Raw genomic sequence first — 19,615 nt, 5'->3', positions numbered from 1 at the left:
AACACACTAAGCTATGAACATTCTGGACGTATGGGGCGGTTTCCCAGACTAAAATGAATATTTAAGCTGCTTTAATTTCAGAACATCACTATATTTTTCACTATATTTTTAAAAACTACTTAAATGCATACTTAAAAGACATAGTCCTGATTGATTAATCTAAACCCTGTGCAGGAAACTGCCCATAAGCCAGGACTATAGGCCTTAATATTATGACTTTTAAGTAGTTTTTACATAACTTATACAATTTTGACCAGTGTGCATCTTGAGACAAAACAATGGAATTGATATATTTTATGATTTGTCAGTGCATGATGTTTTTAGTTAAGGCAGCTCAAAAAAAATGCATTTTGGTCTTAACCCCTGTTTGGATAACTGCCCCATAATGCAAGGTAGGCAGGTCATAAGGTTTTGAGACACAGCCTACATTAAAGGCACCTGTAATTGTTTTCCACACAATGCAACAAAGGCGAGAACAAAGGAAACAAAGCAAGCCACCCTTTCCTGAAATGAAATGTTTTAAATATACAAAGGAAAATGTGATGCTTTTATTGTACTTTGGAAACAATTTAAGTTTTCGTAGATCATCTTACCATCAACACAATTTATTTTACTGTTGTGTCTTTAGAACTAGAACTAAAAAAATTGAGATTTTTCAGGTTAAATTAAGTGACACGTGCTATGAAATATTTCTTGAAGCTCAGTGAATGTCATTTTTATTATTTCTATTTTATTAGCTATAGTTTTTTATACTGCACCTGTATGCATACATTACACCAGTGGTTCTCAAACTTTTTCGGCGTGCAGCCCTCCTTGTATATGGTGCAACCCTACGTGCCTCCCGCCCAAAGAAAATATATATGAGATAAAACATTCCTAAACTTAATATCTGAATTAAATGTAGTGATGTTGGTTAGTAGCCTTACATTTTTTTATTCAATTACACAGAATTTATGACACATTCATTTATTTGATAAAATGTTATAAAACTGGGGCCCCCCTTGCACCATCTCAGGGCCCTGCAGTTTAAGAACCACTGCATTACACAGTCAATCACAGACGGTATATTAGGTGGTAAAGTATGACGCCATCTAGTGTTGAAAGAGAAATATACACTTTATGCCCACTATTTATTTATTTTGGTCGTTTCCTACAGTGCAGGTAATTGTTGCAGATTATATAAATTCTGTGTTTATTTTTAATATAAATACAATTGATTATAAAGTTATTTGATCACACTCAGATTTTTATACAATACTTCCTTTAATACAGTGTTGATGTGTCTCGTGATATGAAATAAATAAATACAATTAAAGTAAAATTAAATCTAAACAAATAAATAGTTAAGCATTTAAATAAAGCAAAGCACACTGCACCACAGCTAAAAATGTATTTAGATTTATTATAAAATATTAAAGTAAATATAATAATACATTTTCTGTTGTTATTTTTGTGACATAATTAAAAAAGGCAGATTACAGTGAATAGTGTAATCCATTCAAAGTCATCATAATGTCAATGCTTTTTTTTATTAAATAACAACATCAAGTAGGCTATAAAACACATGAATGCCACATGAACATGAGGTATTAGTCACATATGATACCAGAAAAGAAAGAAGAGAGAGAATAAAAAAATGAGTACCTATAAAATATGTTTTCAGAGCTTTTTTGTTTTTATTTTTTCGAAATGGGTATTGTATAATTTGAAATCATTCACAAAATGTGACAGGTTTGGTTTACAAAGGGCAAATTTTGTTTTGTGTATATGTTACTTTATCAATACAATGAATAACTGTATAATATATTGTAAATCACTTTCCAAATATAATAATTTTAATGCTCTTGCGATGTAAACATCGCAGTTTTACGTAAGAGGTTTTGTGTTTGTGTATATATGGGAGTTGTAGTTTATTTGTTTCTGATTTCTCTGAAAAGCGCTTGTCCCAGCGCGGACTTTAAACTCCAAATCCCATGATGCAATGCGTTAGTGTTTCGAACGCCTACGCTTAATAAACCGTCTGACAGTAATCCCGCTGCCATAAACGGCGAGAGAAGCGAGCAAATAAACGAAATATATATTTTAGTGCGCTTTTGCTTCATTTATCGCTATAAAAATGGACAGTTCAGGAAAGGAAAAAGAGGCGATTCAACTTATGGCTGAAGCTGACAAGAAAGTGAAGTCATCGGGCTCCTTTTTAGGAGGAATGTTTGGGTAAGATGTTCTCTTATTGATTTGATCAATGCTAATGCTTTTATATTAAACAATTTAGCAGGATAAAACATTGCAAACTTTAATTTTAGATTTTCCATGTCGTCCTTTCCATTCATAAAGAGAAAGCACTTATTTGCTGTCCGGACCCAAACTGTGACAGGCCGATTTGCGCATTAGACCATAGAGAAGGCCTATATATAAACATGTCTTGATGAAATCGTATTGCATTGGTTAGTTGTTTAGATATCTGTATATAAGGTTATAATAGTTAAATAATATTTTTTCTATCTTATGTTACGGTGTTGGATCTGTGAAAGGGTGTTTGGTGCATTAGTGGCGCAGGAGCGCTGCGGTATTTACACCGGCTTGTCTTGTTTAAATCTTATTTTATTCCTCTTTGGTAAAATCCACGTGTAATGCATGCAGTCAATAATAATTAAACATGAATAATTTCTTATAAGTATGTCAGTAAATTCCCTGTTGCATCCAACAGCTGGATGGAAATCAGACACATGAATAAAATCTCAAGGACCACTTTTAATTTGAATGTAACGTTATAAACATTTATAAGGAAGTAATTGAAAAACATTACTGCTTTATGCTTGCACAACAATTCACTTTTTAACAGATTAGTAAATAATTAGTAAATTAGTAAATTAGTAGTAATTAGTAAATTTCCATCCAACAGATTATTAGTCAATCTTTATCTGACCTAGTAGTATGCTGCAAAATAAAATGTATGTAAATAGGTTTGATTAAAATTACATGAGACACTGACCCAATAAAATAGACCACCAGGACTCAGTTGGGACTTTTGTGTGAAACACCAGCTAAAAGTGTTCATAATTTAACCCGATATCCTATATACGCCAGTGTCATCTGCCAAAAGATATCAAATTTATGCAACCATTATATTTTGCAGCATAACTGTGATATTAAAACCCTGATAATATGTAGCATTATGTAAACAAGGGTGCACAATAATTATCATTTTAAATCTAATGACTGTTTTCACGTCTTTCAGGGGAAATCAGAAAGTGGAAGAGGCGTGTGAGATGTACGCCAGAGCGGCCAACATGTTCAAAATGGCTAAAAACTGGAGTGGTATGTACTTACTTCACACAAAATAACACAAAACCCAGTGGGAAGTTGATCAAATACAGGTCAAATATGCAAATCAGAATGAGTTTTATTGGTGGAGAGTCAAAACATTGATTTAATGTAAATCACATATTGACCTACATACATTAAACCAAATTTCAGTGTGGGATTAACTTCCTGTTTTTACCCATTCTGATCTTAAAATGATTTTATTGCATCTTGATTAAGTCCAATATTTGACATCAAATAGATATCAAGATGCTCACTGGGAATAAAAAACAATGATTGAATACTGTAACTTGCAGACTTGATAACATCTCAAAACCAGTTTGCTCAAAAACATTGACCAAGTTTGCATGTAGAAGATAAAAGCATTTGAATCTAAAGGTTTCCAGGGTTAAAAACGTTTGTTTTTTTAAAGCAGATGTCTGTTCTTTCATTAAATTATGAATATATTTAATATTTTTAAAGAAGAACATTTTCTGTAAGGCATTAAACTTTTGTGAAAATCTTAAAAATGCTGGCGCTGTGGCTGGCAATTTTTTTAAAAAAAACGCTGGCGGGGAAAGAGTTAAAATACACTTGGTGAATGAAGCAATGATAAAAAAAGTCAGACAATGTTTTTTTTCTTTATCTGTAATGACTTTTTGTTTGTGTTCCTATTTCGATGTGCCCTCCAAGGGTGCAAAATAGCCATTTGAAATTCACCCATATCAACGCATTAAACAACACGGCATGTTTCAAGACATTTCAGTGGTTATTATTTTAATATACAGAGTCAGAGCTTCTCAACTGGTCCAAACGGGGTGAGTTTAGGGCGGGACTGTCTGTTGGACTGATCAATAATATATACTAGAGGAGTGTCCAGGAAACCTTTTTTAAACCCTGTCATTATGCAGAAGGACACGCTTTACCTTTAATGAAAGTTATTGTCAAATGCTTCCTGGAATAATAAATGAGCTTTGTTTGTAAGGGATGAATTGATGTACTGTTGTGTTTGTATATAGCTGCAGGAAATGCTTTCTGTCAGGCGGCCAGACTTCACATGCAACTCCAAAATAAACACGACTCGGCCACAAGCTACGTTGATGCGGGAAATGCCTTCAAAAAAGCAGATCCACATGGTGAGACGACCAATTTTTTTTATAAATTTTTTGATGCTGTCATGTAAACGGGTTCTTGATTCTAATTACACAATGTGTTGTAGGCTACTACTCGATTACATGACTGTGAACTATAGCAGATGTTTAAAAAATGTGAAAGCAGTGGAGATAATGCTGTGTGTGATATATGACCTTGGACCACAAAAACAGTCATAAGGGTCCTTGTGAAATTAAAATGTATATACCAGCTGAATAAATAATGTATGGTTTGTTAGGATAGGACAATATTTGACAGAGATACAACTATTTGAATATCTAGAATCTGAGGCTGCAAAAAATCAAAATATTGAGAAAATCGCCTTTAAAGTTGTCCAAATGAAGACCTTAGCAACACATATTACTAATAATTAGTACATTTAGATACATTTTAATATGTTTACGGTAGGAAATATAAAGAAAATTAAAGATAAATAAAGTTCATTTTGACCCACACAATATATTATTGGCTACTATAACAATAACAAATTGGGATGCATAACGATTAATCTATAGCAGAATAAAGGTTTTTGTTTACATCATATATGAACTGTGTATAATAACTTTGTATAAATAAAAGCACACACATGCATGTATATAGTTAAGATATGTTTACATGTGTATATACATTTATGTATAATTTATATTATATATAAATATAAATACTTAATAATAAAATATATTTTTTTCTTTACATTATACATGCATGTGTGCATATTTATATATACATAATTATTATACACAGTTTACACACTAATATGATGTAAACAAAAAATTTTATTCTGCTATAGATTAATCACGATTAATGGTTATGCATCCCTAATAACAAATATAATCGTGTGACTTATGACTGGTTTTGTGGTCCAGAGTCACAGAAGAATACTGTATTGCACATAATATTGTGTCGGTTTTGCCAAGGTTAGTCAGATTATACTGATAGAGGGTTAATAATGATGCCATTGGGCACTCAGAATTTTTTTGCAAAAAACAGAAATCTAAAATATACCGTTTCTCAAAGATATGATGGTTAACATGCCGCTTTATGTCTGTGTCAGAAAGTACATGTGTAACCCTGCAGGTTTCTAAGCATTACATCTGTCTAACTCTCTCCTCCCTCTTCTCTTTAACGCTTGCGATTAGAGGCTATCAAGTGCTTAAACGCAGCCATTGATATTTACACAGATATGGTAAGATGCTTTTGCAGGTTTGGTTTCTGTACTTTTTCATCTGGAAGTGTTGTATTTGCGCTCTGCGAGACCTCCGGGACTTCACCAGCTGTTATAGCAGATCCTCTCACCAGGCAGTAAAACAAAATGTGCAGAAATGAGTATGTGCAGAAATCTGTATTCCGGGGTGCCTAAACTAGGTCTTGAGGGGCCGGTGTCCTGCAGAGTTTAGCTTAAACTTGACTCAGCACAACTGACTGGAAGTTTCTAGTATGCTCAGCAAGACCTTAATCAGCTGCTCCAAGTGTGTTTAATTCGGGTTGGAGATAATGGCCCTGTCCCAAATGGCACACTTCGGACTTGTGGACTTCCTTATAGTCCACGCTTTGATGACATAATGTAGTGCAGACTTTAGGGACCCTTGATGCGAGTCCACTGGAGTCGAATTTTGGGACAGACTCGAGCGTCACGCCGGAAATATGAAAAGAAGTTGCCCATCAGTGTGAACTCCTCCCATCCTTCGTCTGATTGGTCTTTTGCAAGGACTTCTGGGTTGACTTCTGCAGCAGTGCGGGCTTTGCCAAAGACCACATCAAGGGTGCAAAGGGGGCACTGATGAGCACACTTCGGAGCGTAAAAATAACAGATGGGACAGCCTATGGACTCGTAAACTAAGCGAGCACGTGCAATTGATGGCCTAGAGACCGAAAGTCCACATGAAGTGAGCCATTTGGGACAGTGCCAAACTCTGCAGGACACCGGCCCTCCAGGACCGAGCTCGGGTAGGAAAATTAACCATGGTTTTACTACAGTATCCATGGTTAACCACGAAAATACCATAGTTTTGTTGACAACCATGGTTAGTGTAGTAATACCATGGTTTGCTTATAGTAATCAATACACCAAAAAAGCATGGTTACTACACTTTTACCACAAAAAGCATGGTAATTTTCGTAAGGGCCCTGCTGAATTGAGAGCTCAGCCAGCCACAATCATATATTCATTCATATTAAATCATTGCTGTATGTGTTATACATACACAATTAAATATTGTTGTTTTATGTTTCTTTTGTTTTGACTATAGGGAAGATTCACCATCGCAGCCAAGCATCATATCACAATCGCAGAGGTGTACGAGTCAGAGCTGGTGGATATTGAGAAGGTATAAAACCGCACAATATGTTAAATTATTCATACTTATGAAATAGTTAGTTTTAGTTCTTGATTCTGATTGGTGAATATTGTGTTTTATTTATAAGTCCCCTGCACCTAATGATTCAGTTTATCACAGCACCCTTAGCCAGTGTTCGAATTATTTCAAAGATTATGGGGGTCCCCTAGCCAAGCCTCCCTCCCGTCATTATAGGGTCGCCGGGATTTTACAAAGTACGATGTGATCCTGGATAAAATTTTTGGTTGGTCCTGGATCCACGTTTTAATCAAAGAATCCCAAATTACCCTTAACTCAAACCCTAACCATTTTTACCCCCAAATTAGTGTAAAATAATAATAGTTTGAGAATAATTTTTTAAAAGCCCCAACCCAATCCTAAATCTAACAATCTGTTAATTCCTCTAGAAAACCGAAATCTTTTGGATTAGTTAATTGCAAAATTGGGACAAATGTACAGTATCGCTTTGTGGCAGCGCAGCACAAGGATATTAAATTTATGTAGCATTTTAATTTAAATAAAAACCAGGGGACCCCTGGCTGAGACCACCCCAGCTCCCCTCAATTTGAACACTGCCCTTAGCAAAATAAACATATGTGAAACATTATATCCTAGTCCCAGACTAAAATGCAAGTTTGAGCAGCCTTCATTTATAAACACCGTGTTCAAAGTCGGTCAGGGACTATTTTTTTCAGTGAAAGGAAGACTTTTAGTGATTTTGTGTCATGAAAGATATATTGATACATATTTATTTTGCTTTATACCACGGGTCTGTTGAATGCTGTATTCAGATTGGTTGAGAAATAATCATGAGTATGAATTATGAAGTGGCACAACCAACTTGTCAAATGTCTTAAAAATAGCCACCAGAGCAATGTTTGTGGTAACCGTGGCTAAGCGTAATAATTGACTCCGGTCCTTTGAATCATTTGAAAATACCACCTTGGATGTGCATTATTTTCTTATAATTCAATGGCCCGTCGTCAATGATTCCTTACTTAATATTTGTATTGTGTGTTAACTATTTTATAAAAGCAATAAAGTACTCGAGGTTGTGCTATATATATATATATATATATATATATATATATATATATATATATAAACCACAACTGAAGGGGTTGCATTGATCTTTTATGCTTTTTGTCGTGCCTAAAAACAATAGCATTTAGCGTTGACTTATTTACAATACAGCACAGCCTCTCGTACGTTCTTGCTTGCTTAAGGTGATAAATAACTATAAAGTTAATAAAACTTAGTTCGACATGGAAATGTAAAGACCAAACAAAAACACTTTTTTGTATCTAAAAGCAAACAAAGGAAAATCCCACACACTATCTGCTTGCAAAAAACGTATCAAAATATCTTTATTGGCAATGTTTCGACTGTACAGTATGATCTTTATCAGGCATCAACACCTGCAGGTGAAGATCAAGCCAATAAAGATATTTTGATACGTTTTTTGCAAACAGATGGTGTGCGGGATTTTTATATTTGTTTGAGTCTATATTTGGACTTCAGGTGTGCGACATATATAAATTAAATACCAACAAAAATTCTCTTGTTGGTTTATACATTAGCTTATACATGCTCTTAATACTTATTAAACTGCTGCTATAGTTGAAGTTTGATGGCTATGAGCATATTGTTCTGTTGTACTGCACATGAGAACAGAATATCATTCGGCCGGTTATGATTATTCTGTGTTTGGTCACCTACAGGCGATCGCACATTACGAACAAGCTGCTGACTATTACAAAGGAGAGGAATCGAACAGGTAAACTTTCTCAACCAATGATTTCTCCCATTGCTTTTGCCTTTACAACGTTTATCCTCTTTCAGCGCTTTTTAATTGCATAGCACCCCACGGTTAGGTTTGGGTCAAGTAAGCAAATTTTTGGGGGCTTTTTCAATGGGTACAGTACGTAGTACCAATACTTTTTCTTAGTATCACCTCGATTCTAAGCGAGCTGAGCTGATACTAAAACGTGATGTGAAAACATTATAGATCACTGATTGGTCTGAGAGAATCGTCACTGCCAGCGTCATTGCTAACGCAAGATTAGCTTTACCTTTGTGCATGTGCTGCCAAAGTAAGGTGAGCTGGCATGATCTGACCCGTGGGGTACTATGCAATGGAAAATTCCCCATTTGGTCCCGATGACAGTTTACTTGTAGCACATTAAATGATGGTTTATGTTTTGACACGGTTCGTTTAATTTATAGCTCTGCAAACAAGTGTCTTCTGAAGGTGGCGTCATACAGCGCTCAGTTAGAACAGTACCAGAAGGCAATAGAGATTTATGAGCAGGTATACCATCTGTTGATCTCCAGCAGACTTTATAACCTTGTTTCAGCATAACTTCCTCATCCACGGTCACCAAGTCACACTGAAATTACTGTCCGTAAACAGGTCGGAACCAACACCATGGACAACCCCCTGCTGAAATACAGCGCCAAGGAATATTTCTTTAAAGCTTCATTGTGTCACTTTATCGTCGATGAGCTAAACGCAAAGGTCAGTCGGATGGTCTGGATGTTTGGACCGATGTGAGGAGTTGCTGTAAATGACACCGACTTTTCTTTCTCTTGTAGCTCGCTATCGCAAAGTATGAAGAGATGTTTCCAGCCTACTCGGATTCAAGAGAGTGCAAACTTCTGAAGGTTTGTCATGTGACTTATAAATCATGTTTTATCATTTAAAGGTCCAGTGTGGGTTTCTTAGTGGTGAGATTGCGAATTGCAACCAACATCTCCGTCAACAGCTCACCCCTCAATTTCAAAACGCAAAGAGAAGCTACGGTAGCCGCTCCAGGACAAACATGTCATTGTCTTATGGTACGTTTAAACCAACCACGATAGAGGCGTGAAGCGCGAGTGATTTCAATGTTAAGTCTATGTGCAGACGCGTTGACGCGCGTCAGGAGGTCCCGCGGCCCGGAAGAGGCGTTCGGCGCGGAGCAGAAGACGCGTTTCCGCCTCATTCGCGCGTGAAGCTCGCGCGAATTGAGCGTTGTATGCGCGAATGATGCTTTTGTGGATTTTGCGGTTCACGCGAATTTGCGGCTGATGCGCGAGTTGAAAAATTTGAACTTTGGCGGAATTTTGCGCCGCGTTAACCAATCAGGAGCCTGCCTGCTGCTGTGGTGGCAGCCCCGCCCGGAGTCACTCACTCAAGCAGTCACTCGGAGCTATATGACACAAGTTCTTATTTCTATAGGATACAGGAATAAAAAGGACCTCGCTTTGAAAAGTGTCAGTAAGGACTTTGGGCAACCTGCTAAGTTGTAATACACACTTCACTTTTGAGTCACGTGACGTTTATCGACCCGCGCCGTTTATTTTCCCCCTATAGTAAGGTTACCCAATACAAACTGGTAACTCTCTTGATAAATGCACAATCAACATCAGTCATCTTGCAAACAGACACTCGCACAGCAGTTGCCCCTCCCACAGGAAGCGGAGTTTGCCTCGGACGCGCGTCAAATGCTTGCTTTTTCCGCGCGTCTACTCCGCTCTACACGCGCGAATGCATTCAAAGTGTTCAAGCGTCAAACTAGGCGCGGTAGACGCGATTTTGACGCCCAAAACGCGTTTGGTGTAAACTCGGCATAAGACAACGTAGGGAGGAATTGCTGTAGAAACATTAAGGCGACTTCCAAATAAGGGAACCTGTGTTGAACAAAAAGCTGAGATAATTGCATTTATGTAAAAGACTTTTGTTAGAGATCAGATTCGGAGCAATATTCAAAACATACACCCGAGTATTTACTGATTTTGGATTCGTAGATAATTTTATGTTTTACAAGTTGGGTAATAGCCCCACCTAGTGGATAATAGCGGAAATATAGATTGCTGTAAAAACTCGTCATTAGCAGGAAAGCGTTTCTCTTAATTAGTGAATGGCGGGGAAAGAGTTAATTTGTTGCTTTATACTCAAAACGGTTTTGTTCACACAGAAACTTCTCGAGGCTCACGAGGAGCAGAATGCAGAGGCTTTTACAGAAGCAGTAAGTCCTTTATCATCAGCAACATCCATTTAATGCTATCATGGTTTCGACGTGTCTTTCAGTTGTTACTGTGTCTCTTAGGTGAAGGAGTTTGACTCCATCTCGCGTTTGGACCAATGGCACACCACCATGCTTCTGCGTATCAAGAAAACTATTCAGGGAGATGAGGGTGACCTGAAATGATCCACACAGTGGGATCATCACCCACTGCATGGCACCTTTCTCCCCCCTCCCATTTCACTTCAGTTTTGTGCAATGGCCAAGTCCAGGTTTCCCAATACAGTATGTCCAAATGTATTGCTGCAGATATTTCTAGACAATATAAATATATATAAGCCTGTACTTCATTGATATATTAAGTAATATAGCACATATCAAAATTTAGCACTCCAGTTCAAAGATGTGCTTTGCTTTGGAACCTCGAAAACTTTTTAGGAGGTTCAGCAGAGAGAAACGTTTAAAGATGCGATAAGGATTTAGTCCTCGTTTCTTTTGTAATAGTCATTGGATTGCGACATGCTAAAGACGCATGAAATGTACAGATGTAATCGAGTGCAAGAGAATTGTGTATTGTTATTATTTAAGACTATAAGTTGTTTAATTTGTGTTCGTGCGTTGGGCATGCAGGCCTCTACATGAAGCTGTTTTGTTCTACAAGATGTTAACCAAACATCCAAAATGTCCACATGCGATGTAAATTCTGAAATGTCTTGTGTGCCGAACCCCAAGATGATTATTTTTGAATAACTCTGTTGTTTTAGGGTGTTGTTTTCTTATTTAATAATTATTAGTAGTCCCAAAAAAATTTTTAATACACTATTGAAGACAAACCATCACTTCATCGGCACTGAAATGAAGGCGTTTACAAAATCCATATGTAACCTTTAATGCTATGCTCTATATATGTTTGTAATGTTATGAATGCGTAGCTCATATTCTTCACTCATGTGATCTTTAGCAGCGCATGTCATTATGTGTGTTTAACTGTTGTGTGATTGTCTGTGTTTTATCATATTCTAGAATTTTTAAGAAGCCATTAAGACTTACCAAACAATGTACTTTCACACAGAGCAACTGCTGTCTTCTTTGTATATGTCTGTGAGAATGTACAGAAATAATAAAAAACTACACTCAAAACGCGTTGAAGTATTAATTTTTTTTTTATATAAAACTGGTGCTCTCTAGCTGTCATGCAGCTTTGCTAGACTGTGCCATAAACAAAATGCGATTTGTTATTTTAAAAAGTGGGAGGGTCTACTTGATAGTTCCGCACTGACTTCCTGTTTCAGTGGAAATTATGTCACCACATTGAATAATGCTGTGCGTTCCAAGGCACTTAAAGGATTAGTCAATTTTCTTAAAAAAATCCAGATAATTAACTCGCCACCATGTCATCCAAAATGTTGATGTCTTGCTTTGTTCAGTGGAGAAGAAATTATGTTTTTTTAAGGGAAACCTTTCAGGATTTTTCTCATTTTAATGGACCCCAACACTTATTAGTTTTAGTTTTAATGCAGTTTAAAATGGCAGTTTCAAAGGACTTTAAATGATCCCAAACGAGGCATAAGGGTCTTATCTAGTGAATCGATTGTCATTTTTTGACAAAAATAAAAAATATGCACTTTTTAACCACAACTTCTCGTCTATCTGTGGTCCTGTGACGTGCCAGTGCGACCTCACGTAATACGTCATCACGTCAAGAGGTCACATGCGAAACTACGCCCCAGTGTGGAGAAAGAGGAGAGTTATGATGTTATTTTATGTCAAATGAAACTAATTAATGTTTTTGTGTCAGTTTATTGTTTAAAATGATCCGCAAATGTGTGTTTCATATGTAACACGTGACCTTTCCACGGCATTACGCAATTACGTGAGGTCGCGCTGACTCGTCACACAGCAGGAGGAAGACGAGAAGTTGTGGTTTAAAAGTGCATATTTTTTATTTTTCTTGTCAAAAATGACAATCGTTTTGCTAGATAAGACCCTTACACCTCGTTTGGGATCGTTTAGAGGCCTTTGAAACTGCAATTTTAAACTGCATTAAAACGGTTACGTGTTGGGGTCCATTAAAATGAGAAAAATCCTGGAATGTTTTCCTCAAAAAACATAATTCCTTCTGGACTGAACAAAGAAAGACATCAACATTTTGGATGACATGGTGGTGAGTAAATTATCTGGATTTTTTAAAGAAAATGGACTAAAGGAATATTCCACTTTCATAAACAAAATCTGATCATTTACTCACCTTCATGTAATCCAAGATGTTTTGTCTTTCTTTGTTCAGTCAGAAGAAATTTAGTTTTTTGAGGGAAACATTCCAGGATTTTTCTCCATATAGTGGACTTTATATAGTTTACAGTTTCAATGCAGCTTCAAAGGGCTCAAAACTATCCCAACTGAGACATAAGGCTCTTTTCTAACAAAACACTTCTCATTTTTGCCAAGAAAAGAAATCATCTCATCTTGCATTAGCAGTTGTGATGCTCCAGCTCCAAGTTGAAAGGTCACGCAATGAGTATGCAAAACTACCACTCCAGTCTTTACAAAATAACTAAGTTCACACCGCCGCAGACTTGAGCTTCCAAAGCTGGCTTCTCTCAGCTGCAAGGAGCATTAAATCCATCTGTGTCGCGTTTTGAACGACCAAGCGTCAATCAGAAAGTTGAAAGAAGCTCAACTATATGGTAATGAGCTATGACGCAGTGCAGCAGCAAGATGCCAGCAACCAATCGGAATATAGACTAGATCAGTGTTTCTCAACCCTGGTCCTTAAGGACCCCCTTCCAGAAAGTTTTAGATGTCTCCTTATTTACAACACCTGAACCAACTCATCAGCCTCCTTCCAGAATGTCTCCCCATCAAGCTAATAATTTAAAATATAGCTGCAAGCCGAAAAGGGCACAGAAGGGTGTAAAGTTGAGTTTGGATAAGCAGACTAGAGAACTTAGGTATACTTAATGATTTTAGATGAAAAAATGCAAAAGTAATCAACAAAAAAATCTATGTTCTTGTCTACTGCAATCGTCCTTCTGTTATTGACAATCATGGAACATTAGAGCACTGAAGAACATGTGAGTGGCAAAACATGTGTCACAACATGTTACAACAAGTTAAATGAGTCAAAAGAGACCATCCCCATGTCTCTACTATGTTCTGATGCAGATAAAGCTCTTGCAAAAACGGTTGATATAGTATTCTCATTGGTTGCTAGGGCGTGAATTGATATCCACCAGTGATTATACTTCAAGCCATGAAAGGAATAATCCATGATGACTTATGGTTTTAGATGTGTAGTTGCAGTAGTTTTAGGCAAAAATACCATATTCTATCTCAAAACCAGTAGGTGGGGCAATGACAAAATTGTGCATGCAACATCAGGTCATGACTGTGTTACATCTAGCTAGTTTCATGACTATACACTTTAGTTTAACAAAGATATAGTTGTATGACCATAGGGCTTGCTTGATATGAAAGGTTTTGCTCAATTATAAGGCCAACTAGTGGTGCAGGCATACCATTTTTTTGTGTGGCCTCAGACTCTGCTCATACATCAGCGTATCAAATCTGGTGAAAAAATTCAATTTCGTTGCGGAGTTCTAACCATTCATGTGTAAAAAACACAAAATTTAAAGGTCATTTTTCGTTTTTCGCAAATTTCGGCCATTTCTGATCAAAATTTTAATATAGAGTCAATGGAGTTTTTTGTTCAGAAGGTAATGCATTGGTCTTCCTATTGCATTTTCGAGTCGATCAGAATAACGCACGCGGAGATATTCGCGTGTGTTTTTTAAGTGCTGTTTTGCTGCGCAGGGCTAACCGTAAGTCGAAATCTGGCATGTTTGGTATCGTTGGACTCGGCGACTACTCAGGACTCCTAAAAATCAAGTCCCGCCAAAATACGTTGATCGCAGCCGAAGTTATAGGTGTATGAAATATTTGTCTGGCCACTAGGTTCCTGATTGGCATCACAAGTACCAAGTGTCGTGTCAATAGGCCTAAGTTTGACGAAGGTACAGTCTAAAATCAGTTTTTTTGCGCTCTACGTAAAATTTGTTAAGGCGCTATACGACAACGGATTGGTTTATTGAAATTCTTTACCAATTTTCATAGAAATCGGCCAAAAGCTCTAGGACGAGTTCGAAAAAGTATGTTTTACAAATAATTCAAAATGGCGGAAACATTTTCATGACGGAAACTGACGTCATAGGGTCTAATCGAATCGTCTTGAGCCAAGGAATCAGCAAGAATTTTGTTTCTAGGACTTACGGATCAGAAGTTATAAGTAAAAACATAAGTGCAACTTTGGACTGTTGGTGGCGCTAGCGGGTTAGACACAGAGACTCCAAATTTGCTGTGGGAACAAATTAAATAAATTAATCAAAATGTCTTGATGATTGAGAGAAATCATGCAAATTAAACTAAAACACAGAGTAATGAAGAGTATATTTTAAGGTTTAGGTCAAGTGTACTAATTTATTTGGGTTAAAACAGCATCAGGTTAAACATTGTGTCTGATTGGATGTACTATGTTAACTCCCAGTATTTTATACCAAGGTCAAAGGTTTGATATTGCATATGAAAAACATTTACACAAGCAACCCAAGTTAATCAGTTTGATCAAATAAAAAAATGTAAAAAAGCAAATTAAAACATCTGCTAAAGAAAAGTCTTCCATATTCAATTCAATTACATTTATATACTGTAGCACTTTTCAGAATTGTTTAATTATTTCAAAGCAGCTTTACATTAATAAAAAAAAACAGAAAAATCAAGGGACAACAAAAGTTGCAAAGTACAGATTAAACTAAACTAGCGAGCGTTGTGATAATGTAATGTATAGAAGAGAGATCTAAGTTAAACCTGACTCTCTAAACTCCTAGGACAAAAAAAACCCTAAAGAGAGAGCCAGACATAGCTAATTCTATAGAGGACTTACTATGTATTAGAAACTATATTATACAACTTTAAAATATAAAAACATTAAGAATTAAATTTTTTTTTAATGTGTTCAAGGATGAGACAGGATCTGCATCAGACGTTCAGCCAGCGGTCTGTGTTCATGAAGTCTGAGGCTGAAATAAAACCTGAAGATGACAAAAAAAAGGAAATGTCAACATTTAATTTTAGTCATCATATTTATAGTATATCTAGAACCTTAAAGCCACAATATCAGTGCCGGCTCGTGACTGCTCATCCGAGGGACGCTAATTCAAAATAAGTGATCGGAGTGTCATGTGTGTTGCTTGCGTTTTTAAAATATTTGTTTGTTGCGTCATGTGAACCATGTGCATCACGTGTTTTGCCAAAATAAGCTGCTGCACAGGTGTCTAAACCATTTATGATAAAAGAGACGCTCATGTTCACAAAATACAAGCAAGACACTCCATTAACAATAAACTTTGATTATGAACGAGATTTTGCGATTATAGTTAAAAAAGCATTCATTCATACCTCCTTCAAACTCCATATGTCTCAGGATGATGAAAACAGCATCTCCAATCATTCCCCTCTCCTTCAGTCATTCAGCTTCATCCTTTTTATATTTGTGTGGATAGTGCCCTGTAGTGATGAAAATGTACATTTAAAACAATCTTACTATACAACTAACTTCACAAAATAAAAAGCATGTAATCTGTAAAATGTAGTTTCCTACTTGGTCTGTTACCTCATTTAGTATACGAGTATCTCTTCTTAGTCAGACTCAGTTTTAAACCAATCATGATCTAAGATCTGCTTGAGCGTCGGACGATCACTTGGATTCAGAGCCAGGCACCATCTTAACAGATCGCAGATTTCTGTACAAGATATAGGAGGGAGCTTGTTAGTCATCATGACACACAAATGGCAATAATGATCAGGGCATAAAGAGACGCTTTTGTTGTCATTTAGTAATACTGCAAAAAAGTCTGTCTGTCTATCATCTAAAGGGTCACAGACAGACAGTACCTCAGGTTAAGATGATGGCACAGTGATGTAATACATCGGCGAGCCACTAAATGACTGATTAGCTAAACACAATAAAATCTAACATCTTGCCAGACAGACCGTATCCTCTGATAATATTTATTGTGGATTTGATCAGAGGCTTTGTGTGTGCATGTTGATCAGTCATTTTCACCCACCCTTTGATAAATCCTTCTCAGTTGTATTCAGATACCCGGAATTAAAGTCGTCTAAAAGACTGGGAAAACATCCAACCACCATGAAGTACAGCACAGTAGCTAAGTCCCTGACGCTTGCTGGCACGATGTCCAATTTCTTAGCCGTTTCGATCTCAAGAGGTGTGCGACATGGAGCTCCTGTACACAAAACATCATGTTGAGTCATTTTGTAAAAGAAACAACAGATTTCAATACTCCACTATATAAAAAATGCAGCTCACCCATAAAGTAATAGGAATCATAGGAATTATAGGCGTCATGCGACAGAGTATATCCAACCCCAAAGTCAATTAACTTCAGTGTCATTGTTGACTCTTGTACCAAGAAGTTTCCGGGTTTGATGTCGCTATGGAAAACTCCATTATCCAGACAGTGTTGCACTGCCAGTACTGCCTGACGCATGAGATGTCTTGCTGTATTTTCACTTAGTTTTTCTTCCCGAAGAACAAATTTCAACAAGGATTCGCTGTGCAGTGGGTACTCCAACACGAGCATGTAACAGTGTTTAGTCTCGTACCAGTCATACATCTGTATGACATTGGGGCAAAAGGGCGCATCTCCTAACTTAAGCAGCAGCACCACTTCTGTAATAGGTTGTTTGGGGTATCCAGGCTGGAGAAAAAATGGTCAACAAATTACAATTAGATAAAACCAATATCTTGTATTGGTGCGTAATCGCTATACTGTCTATTTTCTGTTTAGTTCACTTCATCAAATTTTATGACAACTTACAATCTGAAGACTGCATTCATTCTTTCGTTTGATTATTCGCTTGATGGCAACCTGTAAAGAGAAAAACAAGAAAAGTTCATTTCTCTTGAGCTGACTAAAGCGGTTCACCTGACACTGCACAGAATCTACAAACTTTAAAACATGGTTTAGATCAAGTGAACATACAAATTTTAGCAAACACTGTGTTTGATAAAAATACGAGTGCATTACCGGAGTGCCATCCGATATAAGGAACCCTTTGTACACTTTGCCACAGTAACCTTGCCCAAGCAATTCATCCTCCAATAGTTCATATTTAGAATCAAAAGGCTCTGAAAAACACACAGACAAATCATGAGGTGACAGTACATGTTAACACTCATATACTCACAGATGAAAGGTACAGCATACATTTCCAGATACAGAAGAATATGATGAAGAAACCATTTCACATATTGGTGCAACCCACCGTAGGAGTAATGAAGTCAGTACACTCACCTTTAGGCACTGAGGGATCAGCTGGTTTCTTCTCGCTTGGAGATTCAAAAGCTTGTTGAACAACATTTATAACTTTTGGCCTGACATCTTTATCATCTTCTGGCGAGGGATCTCTGGGATTTTCAAAAGCTTTTGGCCTGAGATCATTTTATTCTTCTGGCGACGGATCTCTTGGATTTTCAAAAGCTTTTGGCCTGACAACTTTTTCATCTTCTGGCGAGGGATCTCTGGGATTTTCAAAAGCTTTTGGCCTAACAACTTTTTCATCTTCTGGCGACAGATCTCTGGGATTTTCAAAAGCTTTTGGCCTGACAACTTTTTTATCTTCTGGCGAGGGATCTCTGGGATTTTCAAAAGCTTTTGCCTCAGGATTTCCAACATCTCTTGACTCAGGATTTTTTGCTTTATTTGGGGCAGGATTTCCACCACCTTTTAACCCAATATTCTCTGGAATGGCACCTAACATCTGTAGCCTGGCATTAGCTACAGCGATGCCACCAAAACTGGCCAGATCCGCACCTTCCATGGCATCAGGAATGGCTGGATCGGCATCTTTTTTCACTTTACTCTTCCCTTTTTTTCCCCAAGGGTTGTGAAATGAGCGGCTCTTTGAAGCCTTTTGTTTTTGTTTCTTTAAGCCAACACTATTCGATTGAGAATCTGCCAGATCAACAACTTCCCTGGCATCAGGGATAGCTGGATCGGCCTCAATCTGTGAAGTCGGCATTGACTCCACTTTGCCCCTCCGGGTGCATCCAAAGATGCATTGCTTCAGTGTCTTGCGTTTATCCGGACGAATCTTTGGTTTTGATTGGGGGCCGGCCAGAGCAGGAACATCCATGCCAACAGGAATATCTGAAATAGCCTTGGGCTGTTGAGTTGGCACAACAGTCACTTTTTCTCCCTGGAGGTTAGATTTGCGGCTCTTTAAAGCCTTTTGTTTCTGTTTCTTCGGACCAACGTAGGTCTTTGACTGTGATGCAAGATCAACAACTTCCCTAACATCAGGGATAGCTGGATCTGCTTTAAGCAGGGGAGTCGGCACTGACTCCACCTTGCCCCTCCAGAGACAGTCAAAGAATGCCATTCGTTGTTTTTCCGGTTTTATCTTATTGTTTAATTCAGAGCTGGCCAGACCAGCATCATCCTTTAGATTAGGATTAGCTGAATCCGCATTAAGCTGTGGAGAAGACCAGAGGTGGGTCAGACAGACAGACAGACAGATAAATGTTTCCAGCCATGTTTAGAAGCCATGTTTCCATCCAAGGCTTTTTAGCAAAAAAAAAGCTTTAGCACATAAACGCAATGTCAATACCTCAAAAAAAAAAGCTTTAACGCAAACAAATGTGATGTCACATGATAGATCTTCATCACGCGCAACCTCTGAAGGGCATAAGAGCAAAGAATAGGCGCTCTTATTGCAACCTGAGACTTTCTGTTTTGA

At 37.4% G+C, this 19,615-nt stretch overlaps 2 protein-coding genes across 4 annotated transcripts; one reads left to right on the top strand and one right to left on the bottom strand.

Annotated features, from left to right (window-relative positions):
• The first annotated feature begins 2,008 nt into the window (after window positions 1–2,008).
• On the top strand, window positions 2,009–11,940 carry napbb (N-ethylmaleimide-sensitive factor attachment protein, beta b). Of its 2 annotated transcripts, XM_055186528.2 has the most exons (11): window positions 2,009–2,214; window positions 3,239–3,318; window positions 4,323–4,439; window positions 5,595–5,641; window positions 6,705–6,782; window positions 8,513–8,568; window positions 9,018–9,102; window positions 9,205–9,309; window positions 9,387–9,455; window positions 10,751–10,801; window positions 10,883–11,940. In XM_055186528.2, exons 1-11 carry the CDS (start codon window positions 2,117–2,119, stop codon window positions 10,982–10,984), a joined length of 888 nt encoding a protein of 295 aa, XP_055042503.1. In that variant the 5' UTR covers window positions 2,009–2,116; the 3' UTR covers window positions 10,985–11,940. The 2 variants fall into 2 exon arrangements, with proteins under 2 accessions (XP_055042503.1, XP_055042504.1); XM_055186529.2 differs by lacking the exon at window positions 5,595–5,641 and having other exon boundaries at window positions 2,154–2,214.
• Window positions 11,941–14,119: 2,179 nt separating this feature from the next.
• LOC129429263 (serine/threonine-protein kinase pim-3) lies at window positions 14,120–19,601 on the bottom strand. Of its 2 annotated transcripts, XM_073856373.1 has the most exons (8): window positions 18,172–19,584; window positions 17,905–18,005; window positions 17,695–17,745; window positions 17,184–17,574; window positions 16,924–17,100; window positions 16,467–16,596; window positions 16,253–16,360; window positions 14,120–15,885 (listed from the first exon to the last, which is right to left on the bottom strand). In XM_073856373.1, the coding sequence occupies exons 4-6, from the start codon at window positions 17,488–17,490 to the stop codon at window positions 16,493–16,495; spliced, it is 588 nt and encodes a 195-aa protein (XP_073712474.1). In that variant the 5' UTR covers window positions 17,491–17,574; window positions 17,695–17,745; window positions 17,905–18,005; window positions 18,172–19,584; the 3' UTR covers window positions 14,120–15,885; window positions 16,253–16,360; window positions 16,467–16,492. The 2 variants fall into 2 exon arrangements, with proteins under 2 accessions (XP_073712474.1, XP_073712473.1); XM_073856372.1 differs by lacking the exons at window positions 14,120–15,885; window positions 16,253–16,360; window positions 16,467–16,596; window positions 16,924–17,100 and having other exon boundaries at window positions 17,343–17,574; window positions 18,172–19,601.
• Window positions 19,602–19,615: the final 14 nt, after the last annotated feature.

This window comes from Misgurnus anguillicaudatus, chromosome 18 (assembly GCF_027580225.2).
Source record: "Misgurnus anguillicaudatus chromosome 18, ASM2758022v2, whole genome shotgun sequence".
NCBI classification, from domain to species: domain Eukaryota; kingdom Metazoa; phylum Chordata; class Actinopteri; order Cypriniformes; family Cobitidae; genus Misgurnus; species Misgurnus anguillicaudatus.
The sequence above is the reverse complement of the archived record's forward strand: the minus strand, read 5'-3'. Positions and strand labels throughout refer to the sequence as shown.